General features: G+C 43.9%; 2 protein-coding genes across 2 annotated transcripts; one reads left to right on the top strand and one right to left on the bottom strand.

Annotated features, from left to right (window-relative positions):
* Nucleotides 1-108: 108 nt before the first annotated feature.
* On the bottom strand, nt 109-24,115 carry LOC125334496 (WAS/WASL-interacting protein family member 3-like). The gene is made up of 3 exons (XM_048321354.1): nt 23,834-24,115; nt 2,293-2,379; nt 109-197 (listed from the first exon to the last, which is right to left on the bottom strand). Exons 1-3 carry the CDS (start codon nt 24,113-24,115, stop codon nt 186-188), a joined length of 381 nt encoding a protein of 126 aa, XP_048177311.1. The 3' UTR covers nt 109-185.
* Nucleotides 23,983-27,849, top strand: FZD1 (frizzled class receptor 1). Its single transcript, XM_048305915.1, has one exon. It carries the CDS (start codon nt 24,206-24,208, stop codon nt 25,964-25,966), a length of 1,761 nt encoding a protein of 586 aa, XP_048161872.1. The 5' UTR covers nt 23,983-24,205; the 3' UTR covers nt 25,967-27,849.
* The last annotated feature ends 112 nt before the right edge of the window (nt 27,850-27,961 follow it).

The following is a 27,961-nucleotide window of genomic DNA, read 5'->3' as shown; positions in this document are numbered from 1 at the left end:
ATCACTGCCCTCCTCATCAGCACTGGGAGGGAGAAAATTATATGGAAAAACTCATGGGTCAAGATAAAGACAGTTTAATAAAGCAAAAACAAAGCTCATGCACAGAAGCACAGGAAAACAAAAGATTTATTCGATACTTCCCATCGGTGTCCAGACACTTCCCAGGAAGCAGGGCTTCAGTGTGCCTAGCAGTTGCTCTGGAAGACAAACATCTTAATGACAAATGCCGCCCCCCCCCCCCCCCCCCCCCTCCTCCTTTTTCTTGGCTTTTATTGCTGAGCATACACCATATGGTATGGAATATCCCTTTGGTCAGTTGGAGTCAGCTGTCCTGGCTGTGTCCCTTCCCAACTTCTTGCCCGCTCCCAGCCCAGTATAGGAGGCAGTTATAGTTGGAGAGGCAGCACGGATGCCATGCGAGCACTGCTCTGCAGTTGCCAACACCTGAGGCTCTAAAGCAATGGTGACTTCAGTCTTCCCCTTCCAAAACCCTCATCAAACAGCTGTTGTCTACATATGTTCTACTCTGGCAAACATTTCATTCGCTCTATAATCTGTGGAAAATGTAACGATCTCTAAGCAGTGTTGCTAAAAGCCACGGCTACTTTGTTTTCGCTTGGAGTGTGTAAATGGCTTTTTGACAGGTTTGACTTCTGGGCAGTTCCTGGCTGAAAGTGCTGTCATAAGCATTGATTTCCCTCCCAGCCTCTAACAGGCAAGCCATCCTGGGATCGAACAGCAGCCCACAGCTATCAATATCCATTATTGGACTTCTTAGCTGGTGTGCACTGCTCCTCAGAATACTGAAAGCAGAGCTAGGCCAGAAGCAGGTCTTCATCTTCAAAATGTAGGTCTTATGAGTACACAACTTGGGGACATTTTGAGCCATGAAGCAATGAAACTGTACTACTTGCTTGCTCTCCACCCACACTGAGATGTTGCATCCTGTTGGAGGATTTTTACATGTAAATCTGGGCCACCCTGTGGGTCCCCATCCTCTTCTCTCCTGCAAACCTGGCTTCTTATTAAAGCTCCCACTGAAAGTGTGAACTCAGCTGGGAGGGGGGTGTCTGTCTGCTTTTCCAACTTGCACACCTCAAAGCACAAGCAAGATGGGTGGTTTGGCCCTTGCCCTCTCAACATCTACAGCTTCGGAGAACCACAGGAGGTGTTTCCAGCCCTGCTGCCTGCACTCCTCATCTGATAAATGAGCAGATTTTCTGCCTCACTCCCAGTGCTGCCACTTTTTCTAAACCACCCCACATATGGGTTCTCCTTGTGTCACTGTGTGTTTTTAGCTGTTCCTCTGTCACTGTAGGTTTCTCTGGAAGTGAAGTGGCAGCTTCCTTGGGTGGGGTAACTCTGCCACATGGAGACCCAGAAGGGCAGCTATGCTCCCATGAGTGCCCCCAAGAACTGAGCTGCCCACTGCATGGGGGTCTCAAGACACCAAGCCCATGTGGGTGTGGAGAGCACTCAACACCTTCCAGGGCTTAGTGTGCACCATGGCTGTCTCCTGCCTCATCGAAACAGCCTTAATTCTCAGCGCAAAGTTCTCCAGTTCTCCAACCCCAAACCTGGCTGCCACTATCTGAGGAAAGATATGTGGATAAAGAAAGCCCATAGAAATATCTCCTCTAAGTAGTCTTCCAGCTCTCAACAGTGTCCAACCAAAGTACATCCTGAGCTGGAGGTGGGTGCCTTTTTACTGCCCCATGAGACAGCAGCCTAGGTGAAATGGCCAGGAGGAGCCATAGCAAACCAACCAGAGCATGCCTGTCCCTCATTGCCAAATTCCGTACCTAGCCCTACTGGACACACTGCTTGGCTTGGACAGTGTCTCCTTGTCCTTTACATCCAGACATCTGAACTATAGAAGCTGCTTCCTGTGCAACGTAGTGCTGTGCTCTTGAAAGAAACCAGGAACTGAGTTTCATATTTATTAGATCATCTTTAATTTGAGACATCAGTGGGAGTTTTTTGTATTTCTCCAACAGCTTTTTTCTGTATGAACTCTAGTTCCCTGTATTTTCCAGCTGTAGCTCACATGTGCCCCTTTATTTAGTGCCATCAGTGAATATACTTATGAGCAGAATCTTTCTGTTGGTTTATGCTGGCTATTTCTAACTGCCAAAGTCTCTTCTTAGCGGTCTCTAATTATCTGTTTTATATGGTCACCCTGTGGATAGCACAAGCCTATATCATACCGTAGACTAGGGATCATGCAAAGACACAAACATGCTGAGAGAAAATGAGCTGCCACCCATGTGTATTTGAACTCTAATTCTGTACCTTGATATTCCCATTGTCCTGTGTTGCAGGTCTTCGTGGCAGGGATATTTCTAAATCCCGCAGTCCTGGTTCTCTGTTTTGCTTCATCTGTTGTAAAGCAAGAGTATTTTTGCTATAGTTAGCCCCAAGATGTAGAAATAAAACTGCGAAAAAAAGGAAGCAAACCTTTAAGCACTTATCTTTAGTGATATTTATCTTTAGTGATTTTTGTAGTCAAAAAGATCTTATTTTTTTATCCATCTGCTGTGTTAGCTTTTATCTCAATTTATAGGTTGAGTTTTGCATAACCCTGTTTGTGAGCCTGCTTCAGCAAGGCCCAATAGTTGTTAATCATTTGCGCTTTGTATCAGAGGGTTACTCCATAATAAAGTATTTTCACTTCATTCTCTGCTGTTTTCCTCACCTCCATTTCTTCAGAAGACCAGGCACCACTGTCCTTCCTGCAGTCTTGCCTGTAACTGGTCACATTTGTGCATGTATGTTGTCTTCTGAAATGTCTGTTTAGAAAAGACTTTCTCTAGCAGCAAGTGAACTTTGCAATACTTGGTTATGCTGCACACCATATCTCCCCACTGCAAGTCATTCCACTCTAAAGCAAGAACAAACCGACTGAGATGGTTGTTTCTGGCTGGGCTTGGGGTTATCGAGATCCTCAGGCACGATAACTTTCTGAAGTGCCAGACCTAGACCTCTGGTGAATGAGCAAACTGGCTCTGTGCCTGGAGTCCATCAGGGAGAGCAGTAACACTGAGCTGGTTTTGCAATGCAGCCAGCACTGGAACTGACAGCCTGAGGCTGGAAGTGCTCTAGGGAAGGTGTGTGTATCCTCTTCAGGCCTTATCACTCAGCTGAGATTTTCAGCAAGATGGTTAAGAGGCAAAATCAATTAATCAGCTGCGGAATTCCTATGGAGGATGAGATGCATTGAATCCCAGTCACTGTGGAAATTAAGGAACTGGTGGTGAGCGTCTTTGTATAAACCAGGTATATCACAACCTGCTTAGCACAGCTGATTTCTTGAGAGCCCTTCCAGCACCAGTTTCTGACTGATCCTGGGAAAGTTGCTGCTTGCTTAAACTATGCCAAAAGGGATACAGGGAACATTAAGAGGCATGGCTGCTGCTTGAGATGCTTCTACTGATTGTTTTGTAAGTCACACGCTTTTGTGACTGAACACAGAAACAAGCTGCATCTTAAAAAAGCCAACAAACAAAAAAAAATTGTCCCATAAAGTAGGAGCATGGACGGTCTGTTGTTAGAAATTAATCCCAACACTACAGTCTGGTTTTCAAAGCAAAGTACTAGCTACACTCATCCTTTGCTTGGATGAAGATACTGCTCATGAAATTGGAGCTAAGGTCAGCAGCCAAAAACTGTAGCTGCTTGGGCTTAGCATTTTAACTCTAGACTGTCAGTACTGATTGCTTTTACAGATATATTATTAATGTTCAGGAAAAGAGGAATAGAATATAGCATACTCTTCCAAACATGCACACCCTTGTTATAAAAGCATATTATGGGAGATATTTCTGCTTAGACTTGATTTGCCAGAACAAGATTTTAATTTTAAGTGTCACAGACACTTACAGTGTATTTTGTGCTGGTTTGGGTTTATTTTCCTGGTTGCCATTTATTTCATAATATTGCCTGGGAGTCCAAGACACAGCCAGACAGATCTGCTGAACACATGAATACTAAGGAAGTGGTTTCCCTAGTAACAATAACCACGTAACAGCTCTCACAACTTCCTGCCCTTCCTTACAGGATTTGTTTGTGTGTTTCTCACTGGGTTAGATAGAGGAGACACCAAAATTGAGGCTGGCTCAAAGGCATTCAGGATGAGCTTACTGGAAGTGGGAAGAGTAGAAATAATGACTGCTGCATTTGCAAGTGGTGTCATTACAGAGTCTGGCTTTGGTTTGTCTTATGGGAATAATTCCGGGAGCATGCTCTAGCTGTCTCAGAGCATGGGCTGAACAGACTCTACTACAACTCTGATTCTTACTTCAGAATATTTTTTTATAAATTATTTTTGGTTTTCTTTTTTTTTACAAATGTAACTATTGTCCTAATGGATTAAGTGCAGCCTTGAGCCAGTAATTGATTAATGGAAAGCAAAATGGGGCAACAAATACAGAGTATGTATGCAGCCTCAGTGCAGGACTTACTGCTAGCACTTTAGAGAAGGTGAATTAAGCAGCATTTGGGAACATGTACTTCTGGGTTCAGACTGCTAGCAGGGGGTTGTCTGGCTGGCATGCTCTTGCTGTGGAGGAAGAAGGGGAGATTCATTCTCTAATACATTGCAAAATATTCCTCAAAGAAAGTAACTATACCTCTATTCAGGTGGAGGATTCTGGTAGACATTTTATGTATGATCATTAAATTGGGTTATCTTTTTAGTCTTCTAATCAACTGATCTGTTTACAGCTCACTCTAATCCAGGTGAAGAAATCTGCAGTACTAAACCCAGATATTAAATCTGCTTCTTCAGGCACTGAAAAGCTGAATTCCTAGATTTCATTAACCATTGTTCATATATGTATGTTGAATGTTGTGGCCACTTATGTGTCATTTTTTACATTTTTTTACAAAAATTACTTTTGCTGAAAAATAAAGGTTAGTATTATCTGTCAGTTCTCTGTAAAGCTGCATCTTAAGATGGATCTGTTCCTGAAAAAGCTGAAATGATTTTGTATGTTGCTAGAAGGAAGAACTGATAAGGGCCAAACTGCAATCAGCTGTGAGTTTACTGTTAAGATAATAAACATGAACAGACACTGTGCAGAGATCAGCCATGCTTTCTTTTTTCAAGATCTTAGACCACAATGAAATCATGACATTATCTTAAAGCTGACACATGTAACTCTAATCATACAGATATTTAAAGCTAAAAATGATAAGCTTGATCCTGAGAGATGCTGGGTGCACCCATCCTTGCTGCTTTTAATGGCAGTTCTGGGTGTTCAGAGCCTTTGGATCAGATTAAGATCATCTCAACAAATCACAGTGAGGAAAACAGAGAGGAAATGGCTATCAGAAAACCAAAGACAGGCTAAGATTTTATCCTTATCACACTGAGATGAGGTGCCTCAGAGCAATATACTGATTCTTTTCTCAGGCTATATCAAATATCAGGATTGAACAATGTTCTTTAATTTGGGGCAGCCATAGAAATAAGCATGAGCACATTTGTAATTAGCACTTACACTCTCCCAGCATGCAGAACTCCCACTATCACAACACTATCTTCACAGGTACCATATTTTAGACTAGGCATTTTAAGCAGTTTAACTGGGGTCTTCTATAAACCAGCTGTGTTGGAATTCTTATCACCCAAAATCCACATCAAACCTGTGTGCAATATGATCTTGGCAGAGAACAATACTGTTTTGTGCTCCCAGGATCACTGACACTAATGAAATAATCTTGTCTTCCAAGTTGAACATACGTTAAGTCCAGTCATGTAATAGCACATTACGTTCTTAGATAGTGAGAAGGAAAGAGTTAGTAAAAGCTACCTTTTGATTTTACAATTTTCCTGAAGGTACAGTCTTCCAAATTATTGCACACTTTTAAAACTTTTTTCTATGTTTCTGTTTGCAGAATAAATTTTGTCATTAATACTGACTAACTAAATAAAACCAGCAGGTTTACGTGTCTAATGACACGTGCACATCAGCAGCAATCCTATAAACACATATGCAGATGTGTGCGTTAATTCAGATGAGTATGGGAGCATGGCTGTATTCAATTCTGAAAATAATAATCCAGCTCCTAATTATGTACATGGTTGGCTATCCTGATTTAAGGCAGTATATTCATTCCGTTTTCTAACTGTACATCAATGGACCTAAAGACTATAAATTGCCAAAGCTGAATCAGATGTGTAGTAGAAAATTTAAAACGTTTACCATTTTGTCAAATATCAAATCATGCTTGTTTTCACAGGGGTGTAATGTGGACCTTACAGTGTCACAAGAGCTATGAGTCATTTGAAAATATGTGATACTCTTTGCATATCACAGGTACTTTTTTCATGAATAAGGAACTTTTCACTGTATGAAGACTTTTATATGACTCCCGCTTGTTTCTCAGTCTATTTCCAGGCTAAATTTACTGTAAAGAGAGAGGTTTTGCATCAGCCTATGTGAGTGTATTGAGGTCAGCTTCCATTCTCCTTGGCTCTGATGCCTGCCTGTATAAACAGAAATTCCATTTCCATCTTATTATTTTTCTAATCAAGGGTTTGTCATGCAAAAGAAGATCTGAGGTGACTGTGTTTTCCATTATGCAAAACATGCCATTATGATAATATCTTCAGGATAGTCTTATAAAGGTGCCCTGCCCAAAGACATCACAAATGAGAGCACTGAAATGGTAGACAAATCCTGCATAATTTGCCCTCTCATTTAACATTCAGGCCACAGAGTTCACCCTAATTTGCCATACACATTTCCTCTGACATCCTCAGTCTGTACATATGGTAAAAATAAGAATTGGCAGCTTTCACTGAATAGACTTCTGTTGAGTGCTTATCAAAAGAAGAAGAAAGGGGTTGTAAAATGCAGTCATATTTAGTACATCCTTCGTTTTCTTTTGCTTTCTCTACTAAACTCACACTTAGTAAAATCTATAGTCAATGAAATTTACCTTTTGAGCTCAAGTTGTTTCCATTCAGAACAAAGTAAAAAATACGCCAGCAAAGAAAACCTGATATTTCTTAGAAATTCTCTTTTCTTTCTTATGCCAAATCCCAACGGGCAGGGCTCCACAGAAAGGGAGTTTATTTTCTAAATCCTTTGAACACAAAGCTCTTACATTTTCTAGGACAAGATGTTTTCCTAGACAATCTCAATATTGTACCTTTTTATTATTAATACTTTTGTCATAAAGATGAATACACACATTTATTGTATATATTTAGTTTCCATTAGATGTCATTTCAATTATTCAAATATGAGTTGGCTTACAAACAGACTCCTGTGAAGACTTGTGTCTGAGTCTTGGCAAGCACATCATATTTCTGCAGTTTCTGTGTATTTGATTTATCTGTTCTCTCTTCTTACTCTACAAATGTGTGTGTAGTATGTGCACGAGTGCTAAATACATAGGTGAATCTGCACTGACTGCTTTGTTTAAAAAAACTTCTGGATTTGTGGGGCATTAAAAACGAACAAGTTTTTAGTGGTGATGATTGTTTATGACTATTTCTGTAGCCAGATAGATAAATTTTAGGGCTGTAGAAAACTTAGGCATTTTAATTATAATCCAAAACAGATAAATGGTCCTTTTCTTCTCTGGCTTTCTAGAGTGTCCTTGCAGATCTGGGGAACACTATGCCATTGCTGGTCTTTCTTGTTCAGGGATTATTACACTATTAAACAAAGCTTAATTTAATGCAGTATCTAGTCATTAACTTGATATTAGGTTTTAGGCCTTGAATGCTTATTTTTTTTCCCTATGTATTGGTATGGTCTGGTGTATCATTATAATCTTTTTAATTAAAGTCAATCCCTTGCCTTGATTTCCTGACTCAGTCTCTGATATTTTAAAATGTTTTCCATTTCTAACTGCTGTCTCCAGTCTTTTTCTCAAGTTTATCTCATTTACTGGAGCTGTTCTCAGTCCCTGAAGTAATAATAAATTTGAAAAAAAACCCATATGGACTGTAGATGTATTATCCTTATTGATCCATAATCTCATCAGCTACTGTGCAGCATTTTTGACTAAGGTACATTACTGTTTTAATTCATCTTTACTGAACCACTGATGCTGAACTAACTGATGCTGATGTGGATGTAACTACATGAGGACTAGACTTCTCACTTCTCCGTAACTTCCCTTATGTTGCGTGTCAGTGCAGTATGTACTCTTCCTTCTCCAAGATGCAGACATCTCATCTTCTTGGAACTAGTTTTAAGTTCAAGTCTACAAAACCAGTTTTCCAACATGGCACAAAATGCTTTCATTAAATCAGACCTATTTGCCAGTGATCACATACCATTTATATTTACTGAAAAGCTTTGCTACAGATCTTTCAAAATTATGACCTCCAAGGCATCTCACAGCAACATTCTTCTTCAGGATTGAAAATGAGTGTGATTCCATGTCCCCTGCTTCTAAATCAGACTTGGACTTAGCCAATTGCTTGACATTTCTTACTGCACCACAGGAGTCTCAACATGCACCTTTTATAATTACAGTTACCTGAAACTCCATATATGCACACTCTATATTGTATCCACTCAAGCCAGTTGTTTTCCTCCAAAAGTTTTAACCCACTTTTATTACTCCGCTCCCATCAGTTGCCAAGAGTTGTAATTTGATCAATAAAGCTTGCGTCTGCTGTGAAGTCACACAGTTTCTGGCCATCTGCTTCCTCTGAAACTGGCCTTAAGCTGTTGGTAAATATGTTCAGGATTATTTTTTTCCACCAGTGACTAAGATCTCTGTAGTTAGCTGGATGAGCAGGATCTTCCTTTCCCTGAAGCTCTTAGAGGTATTGCCTTTATCTGCTTACCTGCAACTTCCTTGTGTTCCTTTATGTAAGAACATCTGTTTTGGCCCCTTTGCTGACACTTGCACTGACAACTTTCAACAGCTCAACCATTATACTTTCTGTTCCTGCAGCTATCCCACTTCTGACCACTTTGCTGTTCTCCTCACTTTTCTTTGTTTGCAAACATAAGTAGAACCAATAAACAATCAACATAGCTACCAGGACCTTTCAAGTCAGTGATGCAAATATATTTTGTACTTTTAAAAAAAACCCAAAACATCATCATGATTATTCGACCAAGGCCAGCTTATCACAGCTGTATGCACAGCTAATATAGTCATAATAATACTATTTTTTTGAAGTCTGATTTCTTCAAAGTGGTCCCTAAAGCCCAAGTTTCCATCTTCACAGGAGAGGACAGCTTCCAAAAACCATCCCATGTGCATTAATATGCAATGTTATGCAGCCAGATTTAAAATTCTTGGTTGCAGCAGGCAGTTGTATGAAACCTGAAAGCCAACATAGGTCATCAAATCTGCTCAGTGGATCCTCATGATTTAGCAGCAACTGTTTGGATAGGAGCTTGCTGCATACATTGCCTCTCCTGCCATTCCAACTTCCATAGCTGCTGCTTCTCTTCTTCTGCCAGTGCTCCAAAAAGCAACCCAGCATGGCACTGGACGTACACAGCTAAAATGCTCACAGCACTATCTGCTCTCTCTTCTCCCCACTGGTTCTAACCTTAATTGAAATTGGATGGAGAAACTGCATGTCCAGATTAGCTACCAGAGCATAACAGGTTACAGGTTACTGTGCAGCTGCTGATCTGTGGCATCTGCTCATTCTTTGCTCATAGAAAGTACATAGGAAACAGGGGTATGAAACTGTAAAAGCTTTTGCATTCTACAGGCTGTAACTCTATAGTTGTGTTGTGGTCATACACACAAAAAAATGAAGCACCACTGTCTACAGTCCTGGGCATACAACTCCAGGCAGATGCTCACTTCAAGAGCTTTTCAGATAATCACCATGTTTTTATTAATTCTCCTTGACTTCTTTTACTTGCTCTCCCTGACTGCCCAAATCCAGCAAAACAGCCGGGCTGTCTGAGCCAAACCATGGCAAAGCTCTGGCATGCTCAGTCTCACGGTACTGCTGCCCCTGCTCAGAACTGGGCACCTTCTGCCCAGGGCAGTTCAAACTCCAGCTGTTGCCTGCGCATGAGCACAGCAGAACTGCGAGGTGAAGCATAAATGAGAAGACGTATTCTGCCTCCACTGCTGGATGAATGTGGGGTGACTCTGTAAGAGAGCATATTCTACCTGCTCAGTACCAAAGAGATCAAGTTCCGCAGTATATTCTCTGGAGGAAATGGTTGCACTTTCTTAGCTGAGTGTGTTAACAGAGCTGTGCTTTCTGGTTCACTATCAAGACTATTATCTATACCAGTGTACATTCCTTTAATTAAATAGCAAAGAATGTGTTTACTTAATTCTACTTTCTACTGCAAAAACATATGATAGTGGAAATTATGGATTCTGGTGTCTGCCAGGTCCCTGATACCCTTATGTGTTTCAGAATCTAGGCGATTAGAGAATTCATGTGGTAATTCCTCCATTATACTTTTCACATTAATATATTTTCTTCTGAATTGTTTAGTCAAATTAATTGCATTGAGCCTTATTTCGGGTATACTTAGCATACTTCTACAGAGACTTATTAAACTACCAATTATTATCTTGCTTAAGAATTGCCTTAATAACAACATTCAGGAAAGCTGGTTCATGATCTGATATGGTGATAGCTCCAACTTTTATGTGTTGTGTTATCAGGCTCCTTGTGAGATAATAGAAAAGATCTACTCTTGGCTAGGGAGAGATGAGATGTGAAGTTTTCTCTGCTGGAGTGCATATGCCTTCAGACATCAAAGCTTTTAAAATTTCCCATACATCAGAATGGAAACTGGACATTTTATTACCTGGTGTGCTGCCTGCTCCCTACTGCTTTTTCTGCCCAACAGCTCCCCAGGGCCAGAGCAAAAGCTGTTCACATCAGAGGCCAGAAGTGAAGGCATACTCCTGGCTACAGCTGTGGGTGTCCACTGACAGTAGACAGATGCCAGGACAAAAAAATCCAACCAACCAACCAAAATAAAACACCCCTGTTTTTCTTGGGAACTCTACTATGACAACAAACCTCATAAAAGCAGCTCTATCCTGGACAATTATAAACCAAGTACGTGCAGGAGACATTTCTTCATTGTTTAAAGACTCTGACCTTCAACTTCAGATCTCTCTTCTCCTCCAGCATGGCATGGAAATAAGCTGTAATCATGGACACTGACAGCCTGTATTATAATGACTCTTGTTATAAGATAGGATAGATTCTGGTTCCAAAATGGGAATGTTCACACTCCCAATTTCTTTATCATTAGTCTACAGCAACATGAGAAAACTATGCATGACGAACTCAGAGGCAGATGCTACATGGGCAACATAGAATTGGTCAGGGAGCAGCAGAGAGAAAGTAATGGCTGTCTCCTGCGGATGCAAAAGGGGTCTCTGAAAAATGTCAGCTATGAGCAATGTCAGATATTAATTTGGTAGGGTGACATTTTTATTTATTTTTTTGGGGTGATTATCCACTTGTGAGAAATACAGGCCAAGAGCTGGGTCCGGGAAAACAAATTATGTCTGGAATTTATCTTGATAAAATATAAAGGCAGATTATGTTCCTTGGGCTAAAAGTTGTTAGCATGAGATTGTGAGTTCCTTAGTTCTTTCCTGCTTTAAGAAAAGAGAGAAAGAGAATTTTAAAAGAAAAAACAAAAGCAGTACAATAATGACTATGTACATGCAGAGAGAATTTGTGGATTAGGCTGGTAGGTACTTCTGCAAGATATTCTTGCTGATTTTAGGTGTCACGTGTAGTACCTCAGTCAAAAAGCAGTCCTCACAAGTGCTGTAGTAAATAACCCTCCCCATGGTTTGACTTATTGCTTCTAAAAGATCATATGAGTCTCTTGGACTGTTGAGGTCTAGAAAAATGGGAAAAAGTGGGAGAAAATCCTTTTAAAAGCAAAGTACATGCTGAAGGAAATCTCATTTTCGTGTGCAGTCAGAAGCAGCCCAAGTGCCACTGTCTATACACAGGCCAAAGGAAGAGGAGGTAAAATATCTGGACACAAGCTAAAGGCTGTGTATCTATGAAACTTCCACTTCAAATCCCAGCCAAATCTTCTCTGACTGGCTTGAGATAAATAACCACTCAACACTAATCAGCAAAGTTAAAATTTTGGGGGTTTTCAACCTTGTTTTTAATTGAACAATTCTATATCTAAGTTCTTGTCCAATAGTTACTCCAAATATTTTGCAATGTAGTGCAGATTTGAATCCTGAGGATTCAAATTCTCAGCCTACACCTGAGTTTTCAGGTTGGTGGTCATCATTGTTGACCATCTGCCTCTGGTCAGATTTCTTTTATCGAGGCCTTTTTTAAATTTATGTATTCATTGAGGATTTGCTGCACGATATGACAAATACCCATTGACAGTGGCATGTTCTCAACTTCATTGGTTAGGCTTGTTGAGGAGTAGTTAGGACTCTCCTACCCACAACATAAAAGAGGCAGAGTTTGTGTCTCCTCTTGCACCATTTCATCTTTACCAAGGGCTCCTTCTTCTCCCATGAAGAGAGCTGCTTTACAGTGTGAGTAGTGGCACTGGGAGATCCACTCACAGTAGATGTAGCACAGGTTATCTGGTTAATTAAATTAAGTCCATATGCCCACTCCAGAGTTTTTCAAGGCCAGGCAGCTGTCTCCTCACAGCAGCAGAGGGGTACAGCCCCTTCAAAAATGGTGCTCTGCAAGCCACACTGGTAGAGATGGGAAGACTGCTGTGCACCACTGTACTTGGAGTTTCCCTTTTCATATCAGCTGATAACGTGTGAGCTGCTTGCATGGTCTGATGTGTGATTTAAATTGACAATGGCATGCTGAGAGAGACATTAGTTAGAGCATAAAAGGGAGGCAGGGAGAGAAAACTGGCGATGAAGCAAATTAAGTAAATACATAAATACGAACATGCTTAGTCAGAACATTCATCTGTCATCTTGATTGCTTTACAGATAAGAGAATAGATATTAAGAAGCTTGTATGCTGCTATGAGAGAGTTTAAGGTGATAGCTTGGTCATGGACTAACACTTCGATGTTGACAAATCTGTTGTCAACAGTCCTGCCATACATAGCAGGGGGGAGGTGTTAAATGATGGCGTCAAGTCCTGCTGCCCCTCTGTTCAGGGAATGAGTCACCATCAAGGTGACTCAAGGTCTTTTCTACTCCCAGGCCCCTCAATTTCCCTTTGCAGTACTGGAAGGAACAAAACAACAGGGATTTCTCCCCATCTTTGCCACCTCAGAGGCTGGTCCAGCTACGACTAGATTTTTTATTTCAAGTCAGAACAACTAATGATTAAATTTTCTTTGGAAAGGTGCAGTTCGAGCTGCAGTTTCACGATTGCTTCATGCCTATTAAAGCTGGGCTGTTGCTGACAGGAACCATTCCATCCTCTCCCATGTTTCAGCTCACATCTTCCTTCCCTTTCCCCTCTGCTGGCACTAGCACCCCTGCAGCCATGCCAAGGGCTGGAGAAGGGAATTGCAGCAACTGGAGCTACAGTGGGCTTTGCTGGTAAGCTTTCAGCTGGGCCAGCACATCGCTCTGCTTCTCTCCACTGCCCTGCAGTGGAGGTGCTGCTGTGGGAGAAACAACAGGAGTAGGTAAGGTGTAGGACCACCTCCCTCATGGGACTTAAAACTGTGATTCACAGCCCCCCAGAGCTTTCCAGGGAGGAAAAATTGGCCTCAGGAAAAAAGAATGTGCGTGCCAGTTTTAGGTTAAATTCCCTTTCCTATCAGACTTCTTACCTGACTTTGAACAGGTCATTTTAATCTCTCTCTGCCTTAGATTTCCCCCTCCAAAACAAAGACAAAGCAGTACTTTTATCTTTTAGAACAAGCACATTAGAGATTTTGAGGTGCTGAGGTGCCCAGGTACTCTGGGAATAGGGGCACAGAAAGACTTTTGATACGTCTGCAAATATTTTTAAAGTGCTTCTGCCTCAAGCTTCTATTTTTAATTGCCTTAATTGTAGACAGCATTTGTACTGCACAACTAAGGTCTTTGTAGCTTAACATGTGGTAAGTATCCACGCTTTTGGCAAATCACTGGTATAACTGAATTCCACATAATAGAATTCAGGGTATAAATCTGAGATACATGAGGAAAGGATGGAAATTGTTTTTCAGGCTTTAAAAAGCATTTTCACTGTGTTTCAAGTTTCAGTAACTTTTAGTAGCATCACTCAACAACAGAGTGAGCAAGCACTCCATGGTGAAAACACTAGCTGTGGTCTATTTTACATGCAGTTACCTTTCAGTCAGTCATACCATAGCATTACTTGCTCCATCTGAACCTCAGCTTGATCTGAGGAGATTGATTCAAGCTCATCTGACCTGACATTGTCATATTTTTTCCAACAGAGCTAATGTGTGGTTTTGTTTGTGACCAGACCAATCACTTACAGGGCTTCAAACTAATATCCTTGTTTTAACACAGAGCAGACAGAGTGGTTGTTTGGACCACAACCACTTTTCCAGAAATGGGTGTTAGTACTGCATCAATACTGTCATTGTGGTCCTCTTCCCAGCCTAAAAAGCTCTGCTTGCAGTGTAAGATTTTAAATGTTTATCCTTTGAAAAAATATATTTGGTGTAGCCATAACAAGCGGTAGATTATCCTTTTTGCCTCAGAATTTGAGATTAGAATGTCTATGTTTATAGCTAAAGGAGGATACCGCTAGGAATAAATATTTAGTAAGGTGGTGATAAAATTACAAGGGCAGATCTTCATTCAAGAAGAAGTCAGTTTTTTATTTACAAAACTCAAATGAGAGGCTACAGACTTGTTATTCTGGCATACATTGTCCAACCCTGGAAATCTGATTCTAAAGGGCTGATTACCAGAAAGCACAGGTACCACCACTTCTTACATATAAGGTGTCTAAAGGATGCTGGGACCAGGGATATTCAAAGTCACTGGTCTGTTTCTGAAACCACTTTACCACATACTCTTTTTTTGACCTTGGAAATGCATTTCATTTCTCCACATTTAAGTTCCTGCATTTAGAAAACAAGGATTAAGAACACAGATGCAAAGCTGCTCTAAGTTTATTGATATTTGCAGCTTTCAGAGCTCTAATGGGTAGCACCGTACAAAGGCAAAGGGTTCTTTACATTTTACTGAAGTGATTCATTTTTCAGCTGGCCACACTGCTGTACTGCAAATCTTCACTGAGTGAGAACTTGCCAATTTGAAGAAACAACTGATTTAACTTAATGGTTTCTCAAAGGCACATAGAAAAATTGGTGCAACCCCATAATGGAGACAAATTTCTATCAGGCTAAGTGCCTCATATTGATTAAGCTCATGTCAGCAAGGAATCAACTTGCTAATGCCATGAAAGGCACTTTTAAACTGAAATAAGAGTGTCTACGTAAGGGATTAGTTTGATATTGGCATTCTTTTTCCCCAAATAAGACAAGCCTTTAAGTCCCATATCCCTAGTGCTATGCATTGTAAATTAAAAAAAAAAAAAAAGTAATAGAAATGGCACAGCAGACATGGCAAAAACCAATTAGTGCCTGTCCTTGGTACTCAGAGTGCAACACTGGCTCACAATTAGGCTTGCTATGATTTAAAGCATCTTTAAGCCTCCTGCTACTGAACACAGTATGTGGGAACACAGTTCTGTCACATTTTTTTAATGTTCAAATGATGCTAACTGACATATCCCAGAGATGTGAGTTCAAGGCTGTGGTTTCATGGCAGCCTAATTTCTATGGCAGGCCAGCTGCCACTATGAAGTCACAAATATACTATTTGTGAAAAGGAGGGAAAAGTGCCTCCCAAAGCAGTTTGGTGAATGCTTTTGCTTGCTATGGCAGTGGTGTGGATGAAGTTTAGGATGAACTGCTCCTAGCCCTTCTCTGCTAAAAGGAAGATCCAGACTTCTAACTCTGAATTGCCATCACATATGTACCTGGAAGAATGTAAGTGTAGGTACAGTGAAGACTTTTAAGTAAATATTTAAATCAGTCTGCATTTTTAAAAAGTCATGATGTATTCAAAGAAGAAGCTATATAATTGTAAAAAAGTGTATAAACAGAAATTTAAAAGGTAATGGCTTTGCAGAAATACTAACTAACTAATAGTTATCCTAATAGCTAGACTATATCTGTCTAGCTATAATAAATGGCAGAGGAGCAATGTCCAAAAAAATCACCATCAGCAAAGTACTTCCTGAGTTTTAAGAATGATTTCAACATTAACTGATAACAACACGTAAGAGCCAGAAGTTAGATATCCCGTCTTTTCCCTTTCCATCCTTTCCTAATGCTTTCTATTCAGTGTTCATATTTTTATGCATGTCCTTCCTCATGAATTAAAGAGCTCTGAAAATTGAAGAATAATCATGAAGTCCTTGTCTCTCTCACTTTCCAGGTAGAATATGTAAGGAGAGGCATGATTGAACCTTGTTTCCAGTGGTGTGACTACCACTGAGAGTCGAAGTGGGAAAAGGAGGTGTTTTCATCTGAAAATACAGAAGTACATAAGCATGACAAAATCTTCTGGATGTTACAGATTCAGTCAGCCAGATGTAGCAGTAGCTGTGTCTCCTGGATATGGGTTCATTCCTGCTGAGCAGGCTTGAGGCTGAGGTGTTGCTGCAGTGGGATACAGTTGTAGTGAGCTGTGGCTGCAGAGACCAGCCATCCCTGACATGACTGGGATCAGGCTGGTATGACACTTTAAGATAAGGAAGCAAACTTTTATAGCTTCTATATTCAGCACATGGACAGCTGAGGGGAACAGAAGACCTGGGACACTGAGGTGATGTGGCTTGTCCTCCTGGTCTTCAGTGCTGGGAACCCTCAGATACTTTTCTTAATGTCAGCAATACCATATGAAAGTATAAAGAATTACAATAATCATCTCTGGAGATGGCAAATGTGTGGATTTCCATAGGTAAGTCTAAATCCAGTAAAAATGATGCAATCTTTTTAGTCACCCATAAAAACAGAGACATCACAAGGTCCAGAAGCAGAGTCCAGATGCACCCACTGTCATGGGATAGGTTAATGTTCTGACAGAGATACTAGGGAAGGAGAGACTTGACTAATTTGCAGTTGGGCTAAATGTGGTGGTTGCGTACTTGAGCAATACAGAATGACTACCTGTGACAATAGGAAATTAAATTTCATCATCCTGAAGGTAACATTCCCTAGTGTGAACTTCAAGATTTTTATGCAGTGCTCCTTTTTCTCCTCATTGAAGACTGTAGGATCAGGCTAAGGATGGTTTATCTGGGGCCCACATGGGATATCAGGGTGCTGCAGTGTTGAGCAGTTGCTGTGCAGCCAGGGTCAAAGAGTAGGGGAAATGCTAACTAGAAAAGTCAGCTGCAGAATTGGAGGAAGGTCTAGAACACTACTCCTGTCTATCCTTAAAACAATTCCTTTCACACAAACAGCCTAAAATTTCCAAAACCAGTTTCTTTCAAAATACAGCTGACCCCTCCTGTATGATGAAGAATGTATTTGAGGTAGAAGCGCTTACAAGCAGATCCTTGTGGCACATTCCTTTCAGTCTTGCTGGGCATTCTGCCTCTGTTTACACTGGTTAAATATTTAAAGCTATCTTTACAAAGAAAACCAAAAGCCCAAAAGATTTCTTCTAAAGGGAAAGTCAAGATTGTCCTTTAACATGTACCAAGCTACATTCCATTGAAAAAGGCAGATGCAGTCTGAGAATTACTCCTGCTCTGATCTCATCCTGCTCACTCTCTAAATAACATTAATGGAAAATACACACACACCTAAAAGACATAGAAAAATAACTTTCCTCCAGTCTATCTCCCCACCTCACACACACACACACCTTTTCAATCTGTGTATCTTGAAATAGTAATGCAGCAAATATGATCTGAATCTAATTTACGTCAGTGGAAATGGGGAGTCATTTCTTGAAAAGGAATGTACTTGAAGCACAGCAAGAGTAGCGTGAGGCCAGAAGTAAGAGCTCATCACATAATTTCTCCTTGCATCACAGCCTTATGAAGCGCTACTCCTTTCCCCTGCATCTGTGAAATCAGCGGGTCTACTCCTGGGAGTAAGGATTGCCATCTTAGGCCCTTAAATCAGCCTCTCTGTGTTTGAAGAACAAGAGAGAGTCTGTGTTTTCAGGCACTGTATGTAACTGTAGAAGAACTTGCTCAAGAAAGGGAAATAAAAAGAGAGTAAAAATGTTCGCATTCTCTGAACAAAATGAGCTGTGATCTGCAATTGCCCTTTTAAGAGTTGTGACTTTTTCTTGTTCTCCGGAAAACTTCTGGCAGCAGCAGCCGGGCTGCAGCCCCTGCGCCTCTCACCCCAGCACAGAACATGTCAAGGAAGGCAGGCAACATGCGGCTTTAATTTGCAAGGGATCATCTACATTTCTTCTGAACAGGAAAGAAAACCAAATCAAATCTCCACATACTCCATCTCTCTTGAATAAACAGCATTAAGGAAAAAATGCTGTGGGTATTGGGAGGAAGAGACTCTTTGTAGTCTGCTTTGACTGTGCATACTGCTTCTCCTCATGCCTCTTTAAAACATATAAAATCCTTGTAATGGGGGGCTGACTTACACCAATGCTGGCCAAAAATTGCTCTTTATACCTAGCCCATGCTACCTGGTAGAACATTCATGTTATAATAGCTATCACTCAGCAGGAATAAACTTTATTTCCCTTGTTCCCACAACACCCAAATACAAATAAAAGTACAATTTTTAACCTAAATTGACAATTGCAAACTAATACAGCCAATTAATTAAAGGCATATATAAAGACACATGGGATGAATTTGAGGGTAAGCTGACCTGGGCCACTTGATGGTCAGAGAATTACTTGGTATCTTGTCAAATGCTTGTTAGTAATAACTACCTCTGCACTGAGGTGACTTTCTGAGCACTTGGCTGTACAGCCTTGAGACTCTTTGCTGCAGAAAGTATTCTGGCTGCTGACTGCACCATCCCTAAGGTTTGTGTTCAGCTCCTACTGATTTTCTTTGCCAATCACTGCACGTTTGTTATTTTTGTCAGCACAGGCATACTTCCAAGAGTCTTCTAGATGTTCCAAGAAATGTCCAAGGTAGGCTTTTAAATTTTAAGGATTTTTTTTCTTCTGGCAAGAATAGGTCTGTGAGACGCTATGCCCATGGCCCTGGGGCAGATGGCTATGTCATTGGCATGTTGCAAACCAAAAAATATCTTAGCATGCAACTGTAAAAGCTGCTTGGGAGTCTTGTCCAGGTACTTTCTCTTCAGAATTTTGGTTTGTAGACCTCAGTGTCAACTTCTAGGGTCAAACACCTTACTTTAGAAGTGTGTATTATCTTGATTAAGGATTTTATCTCCCAAAATATATGGTAGTTTCAATATGGCAATGTAAGGGTGTACCTTATCTCATCTTACAGTTTGGAATGTATGACACTGTAATCCTCTCTCTTTCATTTCACTGCATTTGCAATTTTGTACTGATTCTTCAGCAAGTATCCCTGTCTGTGCATTGGGAGGACTTGGATGTGACATGTACTGCCAGTACTCAGAGCTGAAATGAGACCCACCTGAGACATGAACCTGTACTGTCTCATTTGGAAATTCCCAAGAAACTTCATTAATTTAGTATACACATTGTTGCCCATTACAGATTACATATTTTAATCCCTCTCTCCACCCAAATCTCAAAAATCCTTTCTTTCCATACAGAACTAATTGCTCTGTACACAAAAAATATTAACTGTTCTTATCAGCCAAATTGCATGCTCAACATGAGAAAAAAATCAACTTTTAAATTATCCCACTGAATTATGATGATCTTACTTTTAACCCCTTATTTGACATCTAAAAAATGAAACCTTGAATCAACTAAAAACCTTATTATTTATGTGCTTTAATTTGGTGGGCAAACATACACTTATGTTATCATCTGGGTTTATATTTTATTCATTTGGGTGCTCACTAGCCTTACTACATACACATTTGTGCTTATATTTGGATTCTCTGCATGTAACATAGGTCTGTGAGATAAAGCTGAATAATTTCCTCTAGGAAAACAAGTTTTCCTTAAGTTCTGCGGAATGGAAGCATTCACTCTATCCTATTTCTGCCAGTCACACAGAGGAAAACAAGAAAATACTGTGACGACTTTTTGCTTTGTTTCTTTCCAAAATTAAAGATTTACATAACTTCGGGTTTTTTCAGACAATCCCCCATCTCCCATAACACATAAAGCGAGCACAAACCAGCACTCTAAGGATAGTATTGGTACACAAAGAGTGTAAGAGGACAAATCTCATATTCTGCCTACCTGCCAGAGTCCTAATTTCTCCTAATGGCTACTATACCAAGTATCATCAGCATATTGTTTTGAAGTAAAAGCTGAAAATCCTTTTTATTATTATTTAATGCCCAAGTTTTTCTTTCTTTTAGAATGGAAGATTATCTTTCCATGGCAAGGGGGAAGAGTGTCTGTGCTTTAAGAAATGCACTGTGTATCTTGATAAAAACATGATTACTGTCATATTGACCTGAGCAAAGGTGGCATCCTGTCCAGTCTCCTCTCTCCAACTGCCACCTATGGTGGACACCTAAGCAATCATTAAAAAAGGCAGACACACATGAATAGTCTCCTGTGGGTATGATGTACAGTACTGGGGTTGCATGAAGTACTAGTGTATTTTGTTAGACCAAGACATATAGGTGGAAAAGTAAGACAGACTTTTGGTCACACTTTTCTGTGGGTTAGAATCACCTTTCAGTTAAGAGCAAATGCTTACCATTTGTTAAGAAATTTATTAATTAAGCCAGCTCTGAAAGGAAGAAGATGATAGCTTTAGAATAGAGAGGACATTGATGATGTTAATGATGGGAGAAAATGGCATTTATTAGCTAAACAAGAAGAAGAGGCAAGTACCTTACAGTCTCTTGATTTGGAGAGGGGTAAGTAGGAGAGTAGCAGTAGTTCTTCTGCTGCATGTGGAAGCAGAAGATGATTATAATGTACTCTCAGACCAGAATCTCTACTGAGTCCACAGTTTTGGACAGTGTTAGGAAACCCAGTTCCCATGTGCACTTCTGTGGACAAGTTCTCTAGTTTCCCTTAAGGATCAGGTCTGAAAGGAGAGAGAGAATGCCTGTTTGTGAGAAAAACTCCCTCACAAACAGCACAGTGGTTTGTTTGGTCTATGAATATGGCCTTTGGGAGTTCATGCTGGAGCTGAGTGCTCATTTTCAGCACTAGAACTACAAGGAACGCAGCTGTGCAGTGGATGAAGTGCTGCCCTAGAACATCAAATGTCAGACCAGTGATTTGATAGCAGGGGGTGTTCATTGCTGCAGTAGTGGATGGGCATCAACACATCTTGCATTTCTTGGTGATTTGATAGCAGGGGGTGTTCATTGCTGCAGTAGTGGATGGGCATCAACACATCTTGCATTTCTTGCTCAGGCACGGTTTAAACTGATCTGGTGTTTTGGGCCACAGAGGATTATGCTCTAATGATGAGTTTTGTGGTTTGGGGTGTTTGAAATGTAGGACAAGTGCTTCTGGGAAGATTCTTTCCACACAGGATTGTTATGTGAAAAATCATTAAACAGTTAAAATTAGCAAGTCCTAGGAACTTTTCTGAACTTACCAGCTCCCAACCCTGGTTCTTTTCCCCACAATATGACCTGCATCCCATTTCCACTTTTTCTTTCTGAGCTGGTCCTACTGATACAGCTGAACTTGAAGTAGTTTTTCTCAAGCTGCATTTAGCTTTTAGCTAATTACTGCATTTAGATAGTTACTGCTTCAGAACAACAACAAAAAAGAGCTTGTTAATCCAGAAATGTGTCTGGTTTTCCTTCTGTACTAGTTGGTCTGAAAAAATCTATTACATACATGTACAAACCTTTCCTGTAGACACTGGTCTTTCTCCTAGAACAATCTGCTAGATTATTAGAGACGGTGTTTTTCAGTTTGAGAAGTGTTTCCTTAATATTTCAAATGCAGACCCCGGTAGGTAGAATTTCAACCAAGTGATGATGCACTTAAGTCATCTTAATTACCTCTCCTGGATTGTGTGATATGTCCCCAGGTCTGAAGGACAGGCAGAAAGACAAGGAGGCTTCCCAAGATAGTCAAAAATTCACATTCATTTTCTGTGAGAAAGAGTATGTATAGTACTTGTTCCGATCTAAAGATCCAGTGTTCAGTCTTTTTAGGATGAACAGAGAAACAATACTGCTATTTAGGGCTGAATATAAATAGGTATTGTGCTAGAAAGAAGTTAATAATTTTAATCACTGATGTAGATCTGAAGAGAAAAACCTGTAGCTCAAAACTATAAATACAATATTCAAGGAATCAGACTTTTCAACAGAAGATGGAAAAAGGTGTTTGTGCATACCATTTTTGAACTATGGTCCTCTGAGAAGAGAGTTCTTGACAGAACTCAATAAACCTCAGTAAACGAGGACATCAGCAATGAACATTTTTAAGGATGTGCAATTTCTAAACATGATCCCACTTCTACAGTCGTTACACAGCATAGATTTTGCTATTAATTAGTTTGAATGTGGGACAGTACTGCTGGGAGAAAGTAAGTGGCCTAAATAGCATGGTCCAAATTTTATCTGTAGCTATCCAAGAAATATGGATGTCTTTCCCCTGCCACCTCTGACAGCTAGAAAGAAATGCTGGAGTTGTCTTACTGCTAATGGAGTTTTGGAGCTCAATTAACATGTAAGGCGGAAAGGGTGGGAGCATGCTGCAGAGAAGGAAGACAGCTGATGGGAGAAGTTCCATGCCTGGTTCAGCTCAGAACGGCAGAATTAACCTTCGGACAAATATGAGAACATTTGCACACACGACAGAGAGCCTTAATTACTGAATGTCTGGAGAACAGGGCAGGGTTCTTCTCCTCTCCAGGAGCACCCTGTATTATTCTTATTCAATTCCAGTGAGTACAGTAAATCCCCCATTCAGCCTTCATCGTTTTTCTGGACTATGCATTCCGGGAGAGCCAACAGGACCTCCATTCTGTTTGTGCAATGGGGCTTCAGGCATGCAAAAATAGCCACTGCTAGCGGTCACTTGTATGCCCATTCACCCCCTCCCCATAATATAGCAAGAATTTCAAAAACCTGACGGGAAGTATTGCAAGTCACACAGCATTCGACTTGAGTTACACTGGAATAGTTGCCCACTGAGCAGAGGGAGGAAGGGAAACGGGACAGCCCTATTGGGATTATTTTCGTATGTCGGGCTGCTGCTGTGGACACGATGGGAGGAAGGCGCAGATAACACACTGGCAGTAGCTTGGTAGCAAGCTACTTAAAGTGTCACTGGGGAGAGGCGAGTTTTAGCCACTCGAACATCACCGTGTATGCGATGTGCCACATCGCGGTCTGTGCATTCACGCTGCCGCGGCTCCTGCCCGCGTCCCAAGTGACCGCAGTGTGTCTCCCACATTTCAGACCTGCAGAGATGCCCCCGACTGCGCACTGCTCCCCGAAGCACAGTCCTGGCAGTGGCGCGGATGCCTCCTCCAACCCTGGCCTTTGCCATGTGCCAAACATCGACTTCCCCGCCCGGGATTAGCCCGGCTGCTTGCACGGCGGGGGGCACCGAGCCCGATGGGCCCCGGCCCAGTCCGGGTGCGCCGCTCAAGGGCTTCAACAATCGTCACCACCGGGGAATCCAAAACCACGCCCGGAACAGCCGGGGCCGGCGCGCTGCCGAGCGGCACGGCACAGCCCCGTCCCCCCGGTGGCCCCCCCGCCGCGGGGCCCCTTCTCCAGCGCCGCCCCCGCCGCCTTTGTGCGCGGCGCGGGGCAGCCCCGCGCCCGCCTGCGCCCGCCCCCGGGTGAGGCGTTGGGAGACGGTCCCTTACGCAGGAAAGTTCGGCGTCGGTTTCAAGGCTCCTCCCTCCGGTGAAGGCAGACTGCGGGGCGCCTGGAAACCGGTCGGAGGGAGCGCGGCGCGGCGAGGCGAGGGGCGCGGGCTCGAGGGGCCGGCACAAATGGTCAGGCGGCGGCGGCGGAGGCGGCGGCGGCGGCGGTAGTCGGAGGCGCGGCGGACGCTGCCGCCGGTGCGGGCAGAGGTGCGCGCTGCGCTCCGCGGCCGCGTGAGCGGCGGCCGGGACTGCCCCGTCCTTGCCCGCCGCTCCCTTCATGAGTCGCAAGTTCGGGCCGGGAGGAGCAGCGGCGGCGGCGGCGGCGGCGGGGCGGCGGGAGCCCGGCAGGGCAGGCGGCACCGACTGAGCATGGCCGAGCGGCGCGGGCCGGCGGTGAGCGGCGGCGGGGAAGTTGGCAGCGGCCGGTGCCCGGGGCTGCCGCTGCTGCTGGTGCTGCTGTGGGCGGCGGCGCTGCCGCCGGCCGGGGGGCAGCTGCCGGCGTCGCAGTACAACGGCGAGCGGGGTATCTCCATCCCTGACCACGGCTACTGCCAGCCCATCTCCATCCCTCTCTGCACTGACATCGCCTACAACCAGACCATCATGCCCAACCTGCTGGGCCACACCAACCAGGAGGACGCGGGGCTGGAGGTGCACCAGTTCTACCCGCTGGTGAAGGTGCAGTGCTCGGCCGAGCTCAAGTTCTTCCTCTGCTCCATGTACGCGCCCGTGTGCACCGTGCTGGAGCAGGCCTTGCCGCCCTGCCGCTCTCTCTGCGAGCGGGCCCGCCAGGGCTGCGAGGCCCTCATGAACAAGTTCGGCTTCCAGTGGCCCGACACGCTGCGCTGCGAAAAGTTCCCGGTGCACGGGGCCGGCGAGCTCTGCGTGGGGCAGAACGCCTCCGAGCGCGGCACCCCCACGCCCGCCCTGCGCCCCGAGAGCTGGACCAGCAACCCGCACCGCGGGGGCGCCGGCGGCGGGCCCGGGGGCCCGGGACCCGGCGAGCCCCGCGGGCGCTTCACCTGCCCGCGGGCGCTGAAGGTGCCCTCCTACCTGAACTACCGCTTCTTGGGAGAGAAGGACTGCGGGGCGCCCTGCGAGCCCGGCCGCCTCTATGGGCTCATGTACTTCGGGCCCGAGGAGCTGCGCTTCTCTCGCACCTGGATCGGCATCTGGTCCGTGCTCTGCTGTGCCTCCACCCTCTTCACCGTCCTCACCTACTTGGTGGACATGAAGCGATTCAGCTACCCCGAGCGGCCCATCATCTTCCTCTCAGGCTGCTACACGGCAGTGGCCGTGGCCTACATCGCCGGCTTCCTCCTGGAGGAGAGGGTGGTCTGCAACGAGCGCTTTGCCGAGGACGGTTCCCGCACCGTGGCGCAGGGCACGAAGCGGGAGGGCTGCACCATCCTCTTCATGATGCTCTATTTCTTTGGCATGGCCAGCTCCATCTGGTGGGTCATCCTCTCCCTTACCTGGTTCCTTGCTGCTGGCATGAAATGGGGCCATGAGGCCATTGAGGCCAACTCCCAGTACTTTCATCTGGCCGCCTGGGCCGTGCCGGCCATCAAGACCATCACCATCCTTGCCCTGGGACAAGTGGATGGGGACGTCCTCAGTGGCGTCTGCTTTGTGGGCATCAACAACGTGGATGCCCTGAGGGGCTTTGTGCTGGCCCCCTTGTTCGTCTACCTGTTCATCGGTACCTCTTTCCTGCTCGCTGGCTTTGTGTCCCTCTTCAGGATCCGGACCATCATGAAGCATGACGGCACCAAGACAGAAAAGCTGGAGAAGCTCATGGTGAGGATAGGCATCTTCAGCGTCCTCTACACGGTGCCGGCCACCATCGTCATTGCCTGCTATTTTTACGAGCAAGCTTTTAGGGAACAGTGGGAGAGGAGCTGGGTCACGCAGAGCTGTAAGAGCTATGCCATTCCCTGCCCCAACAATCACAGCGGCCACCACCCGCCCATGAGCCCCGACTTCACGGTCTTCATGATCAAGTATCTCATGACCTTGATCGTGGGCATCACCTCGGGCTTCTGGATCTGGTCTGGGAAAACCCTGAACTCCTGGAGGAAGTTTTACACCAGGCTCACCAACAGCAAACAGGGCGAGACCACCGTCTGAGACCCCTGCTTGCTAGGCTAGGGAGATGCGGGTAGGCAGAGGACTGAGGCTCTGCCTCGGGAAGCAGCTCCTTATCCAGCCTGGGCAAATTTTTGGGACTGCGAGTGGCTTCCGCAGGCGATGGGGAGCGGAGGACGAGCTGGAGGGACCCCAGTGCCTGGGATCTCCGGGCTCTGCCCTCCCCGCGCCGCTCAGGCTGTCTCCTGTAGGAGCTGAACGCACTGTCAGGTTGGGGGAGAGGGATGTAAATAGCCTCTGTAAGATTTTGTAAGTATATTTGTATTTAAATTACAAAAAACCTCACTTTTTTAATTATTTAGGACACTTCTAACCCGTTTGCGGATTTTACTTCCTCGCTTCCCCTCCCCTTTTTTTTTATTTAAAGAAAAAAAGTCTTTGGATTTTTATTTCGTAGGGCAGGATGGGAAAAGCTGCCGGTAAGAGAATCGAAAACAAATCCCCTTCTTCTCCCCCACACAGGTTTTGTAATGGCTTTGCTTGGAATTTCAGCTGCATGAGCGGCAGGGCCCGGAGCGGGGCTGCGGCCGGGGGCGCCTCCTGCCCCGGGCTGGGACTGGGTCCCGGTCCCGGTCCCGGCCGCGGCCCGCCCGCGGTAGCGTGGAGGTGGGGATGGGGAGGAGCGCCGCTTCCCGCCCCGGCCCCGGCCCCGTGTGGGGAGCACGGACCCCTGCCCGGCCCCGTACGGGGCGGACGGAAAACCGCCCGGCCGTGGCGCAGGGACGGCGCTGCACCGAGTCCCGGCCCCGGTACGCCTTTCTGGGGTACAAACAACAGCCCTGCTCGGGGTGGGCCGGCCTCTCTGTGGAGGGAGAGCCCCTCACAGTGCCCGGGGCTGGGGCGGCCGCCGCCCGTCCGCGACTGGGGTTACGGGGTCTGGCCATGCCGCGCATGGCTCGGGAGGAGGTGGCCCGGTTCGGTGTAGGAGTTTGGGTTCAGCACCGCCTGCACCTGTAGCACCTCCGATGGCTCGGGAGATGGATGGCGACAGCAATACACCGAAATTCCCTCCTGTTGCTGTGGTTTTTTTCTAAGTCCGCTCTCCAGTCCGGGGGCGCCCCGCGAGTGCTCCTACCGCCGCCTGCCGCGTTCCCTCCCCGCCGGGCTGCTGCCGGCTGGAGTCAGCAGGATCAGGAAATACGGGCTCAGTGAAAAGAGCTTCATCGGAATAAAACGCAGCATTCAGTTCGGGCCTTTTGTTTGTTTCCCCCCTGCCCTCTAGTTATATTCATACCCCGGCTCTTCATATGGGAAACACTGGAGCCATTGCCATTCCTCTGAATTTTGATTCATTGCGATTTAATTCATTACACATTATGAGGGTGTGATGATTTTTGCCAGTAGTAAAAACAATGGAAAGGAAAACAAAACCAGAATGCTTAAGCACTCTGGTGAGATGTGAGACCTGAAAGAACCTCTGCTGTCTTTTTTCCCCTCTTTTTTCGGTACAGAAATAATATTGCATAGTGCAAGGATAAGATACCATGTGTGCAGTGTATCTACTACCTTGTATGCTCCTGGGTGTGTGGGATTGTGCTTCTAATACATTAAAAAAGTTAAAGAGAAAATTGTAACTTTCAACAGATGCATTTGAATATGTAGACCTCTGTATGAAAAACAGCAGAATGCTTCTCTCCCGACTGTATTGTTTTAAACTTTTTTTTATATTACAAATGCCTGTATTTAGGTTCATAAACATTATCTATGGCTACCATACCCTGAAATGGAAAATTATTTTAATTTGGTATGCATTTATTTCTGTTCATTATCACAAGATCATCTATATTTATAGAGGAATAGAAATTTATATATATTAAATACCATATTTTTAATTTCTCTGAAATAAATTGAGGTTTTGTACAAAACTATCTTGTCCCTTTACGTATTCCTCCAACTCATACTGTGTGAAAGCAGTGTATATACTACAAGATATGTGGGATTCCTTTTTTCTTTTCTTATGTTGAGTTCACAAATTCA

Source organism: Corvus hawaiiensis, chromosome 1, assembly GCF_020740725.1.
Source record: "Corvus hawaiiensis isolate bCorHaw1 chromosome 1, bCorHaw1.pri.cur, whole genome shotgun sequence".
Classification (NCBI taxonomy): Eukaryota; Metazoa; Chordata; class Aves; order Passeriformes; family Corvidae; genus Corvus; species Corvus hawaiiensis.
Note: the sequence above shows the minus strand (reverse complement) of the source record. Positions and strands in the feature narration are given on the sequence as shown.

What these genes read in the sequence shown, in the direction of transcription:
- LOC125334496 (XM_048321354.1), bottom strand. Translation starts at nt 24,115, where the DNA reads ATGAAGGGAGCGGCGGGCAAGGACGGGGCAGTCCCGGCCGCCGCTCAC. An exon ending in CCGACGCCGAACTTTCCTGC is followed by an intron (nt 2,380 to 23,833) that starts GTAAGGGACCGT and finishes GCTTTACAACAG; the next exon opens with ATGAAGCAAAACAGAGAACC.
- FZD1 (XM_048305915.1), top strand. Translation starts at nt 24,206, where the DNA reads ATGGCCGAGCGGCGCGGGCCGGCGGTGAGCGGCGGCGGGGAAGTTGGC.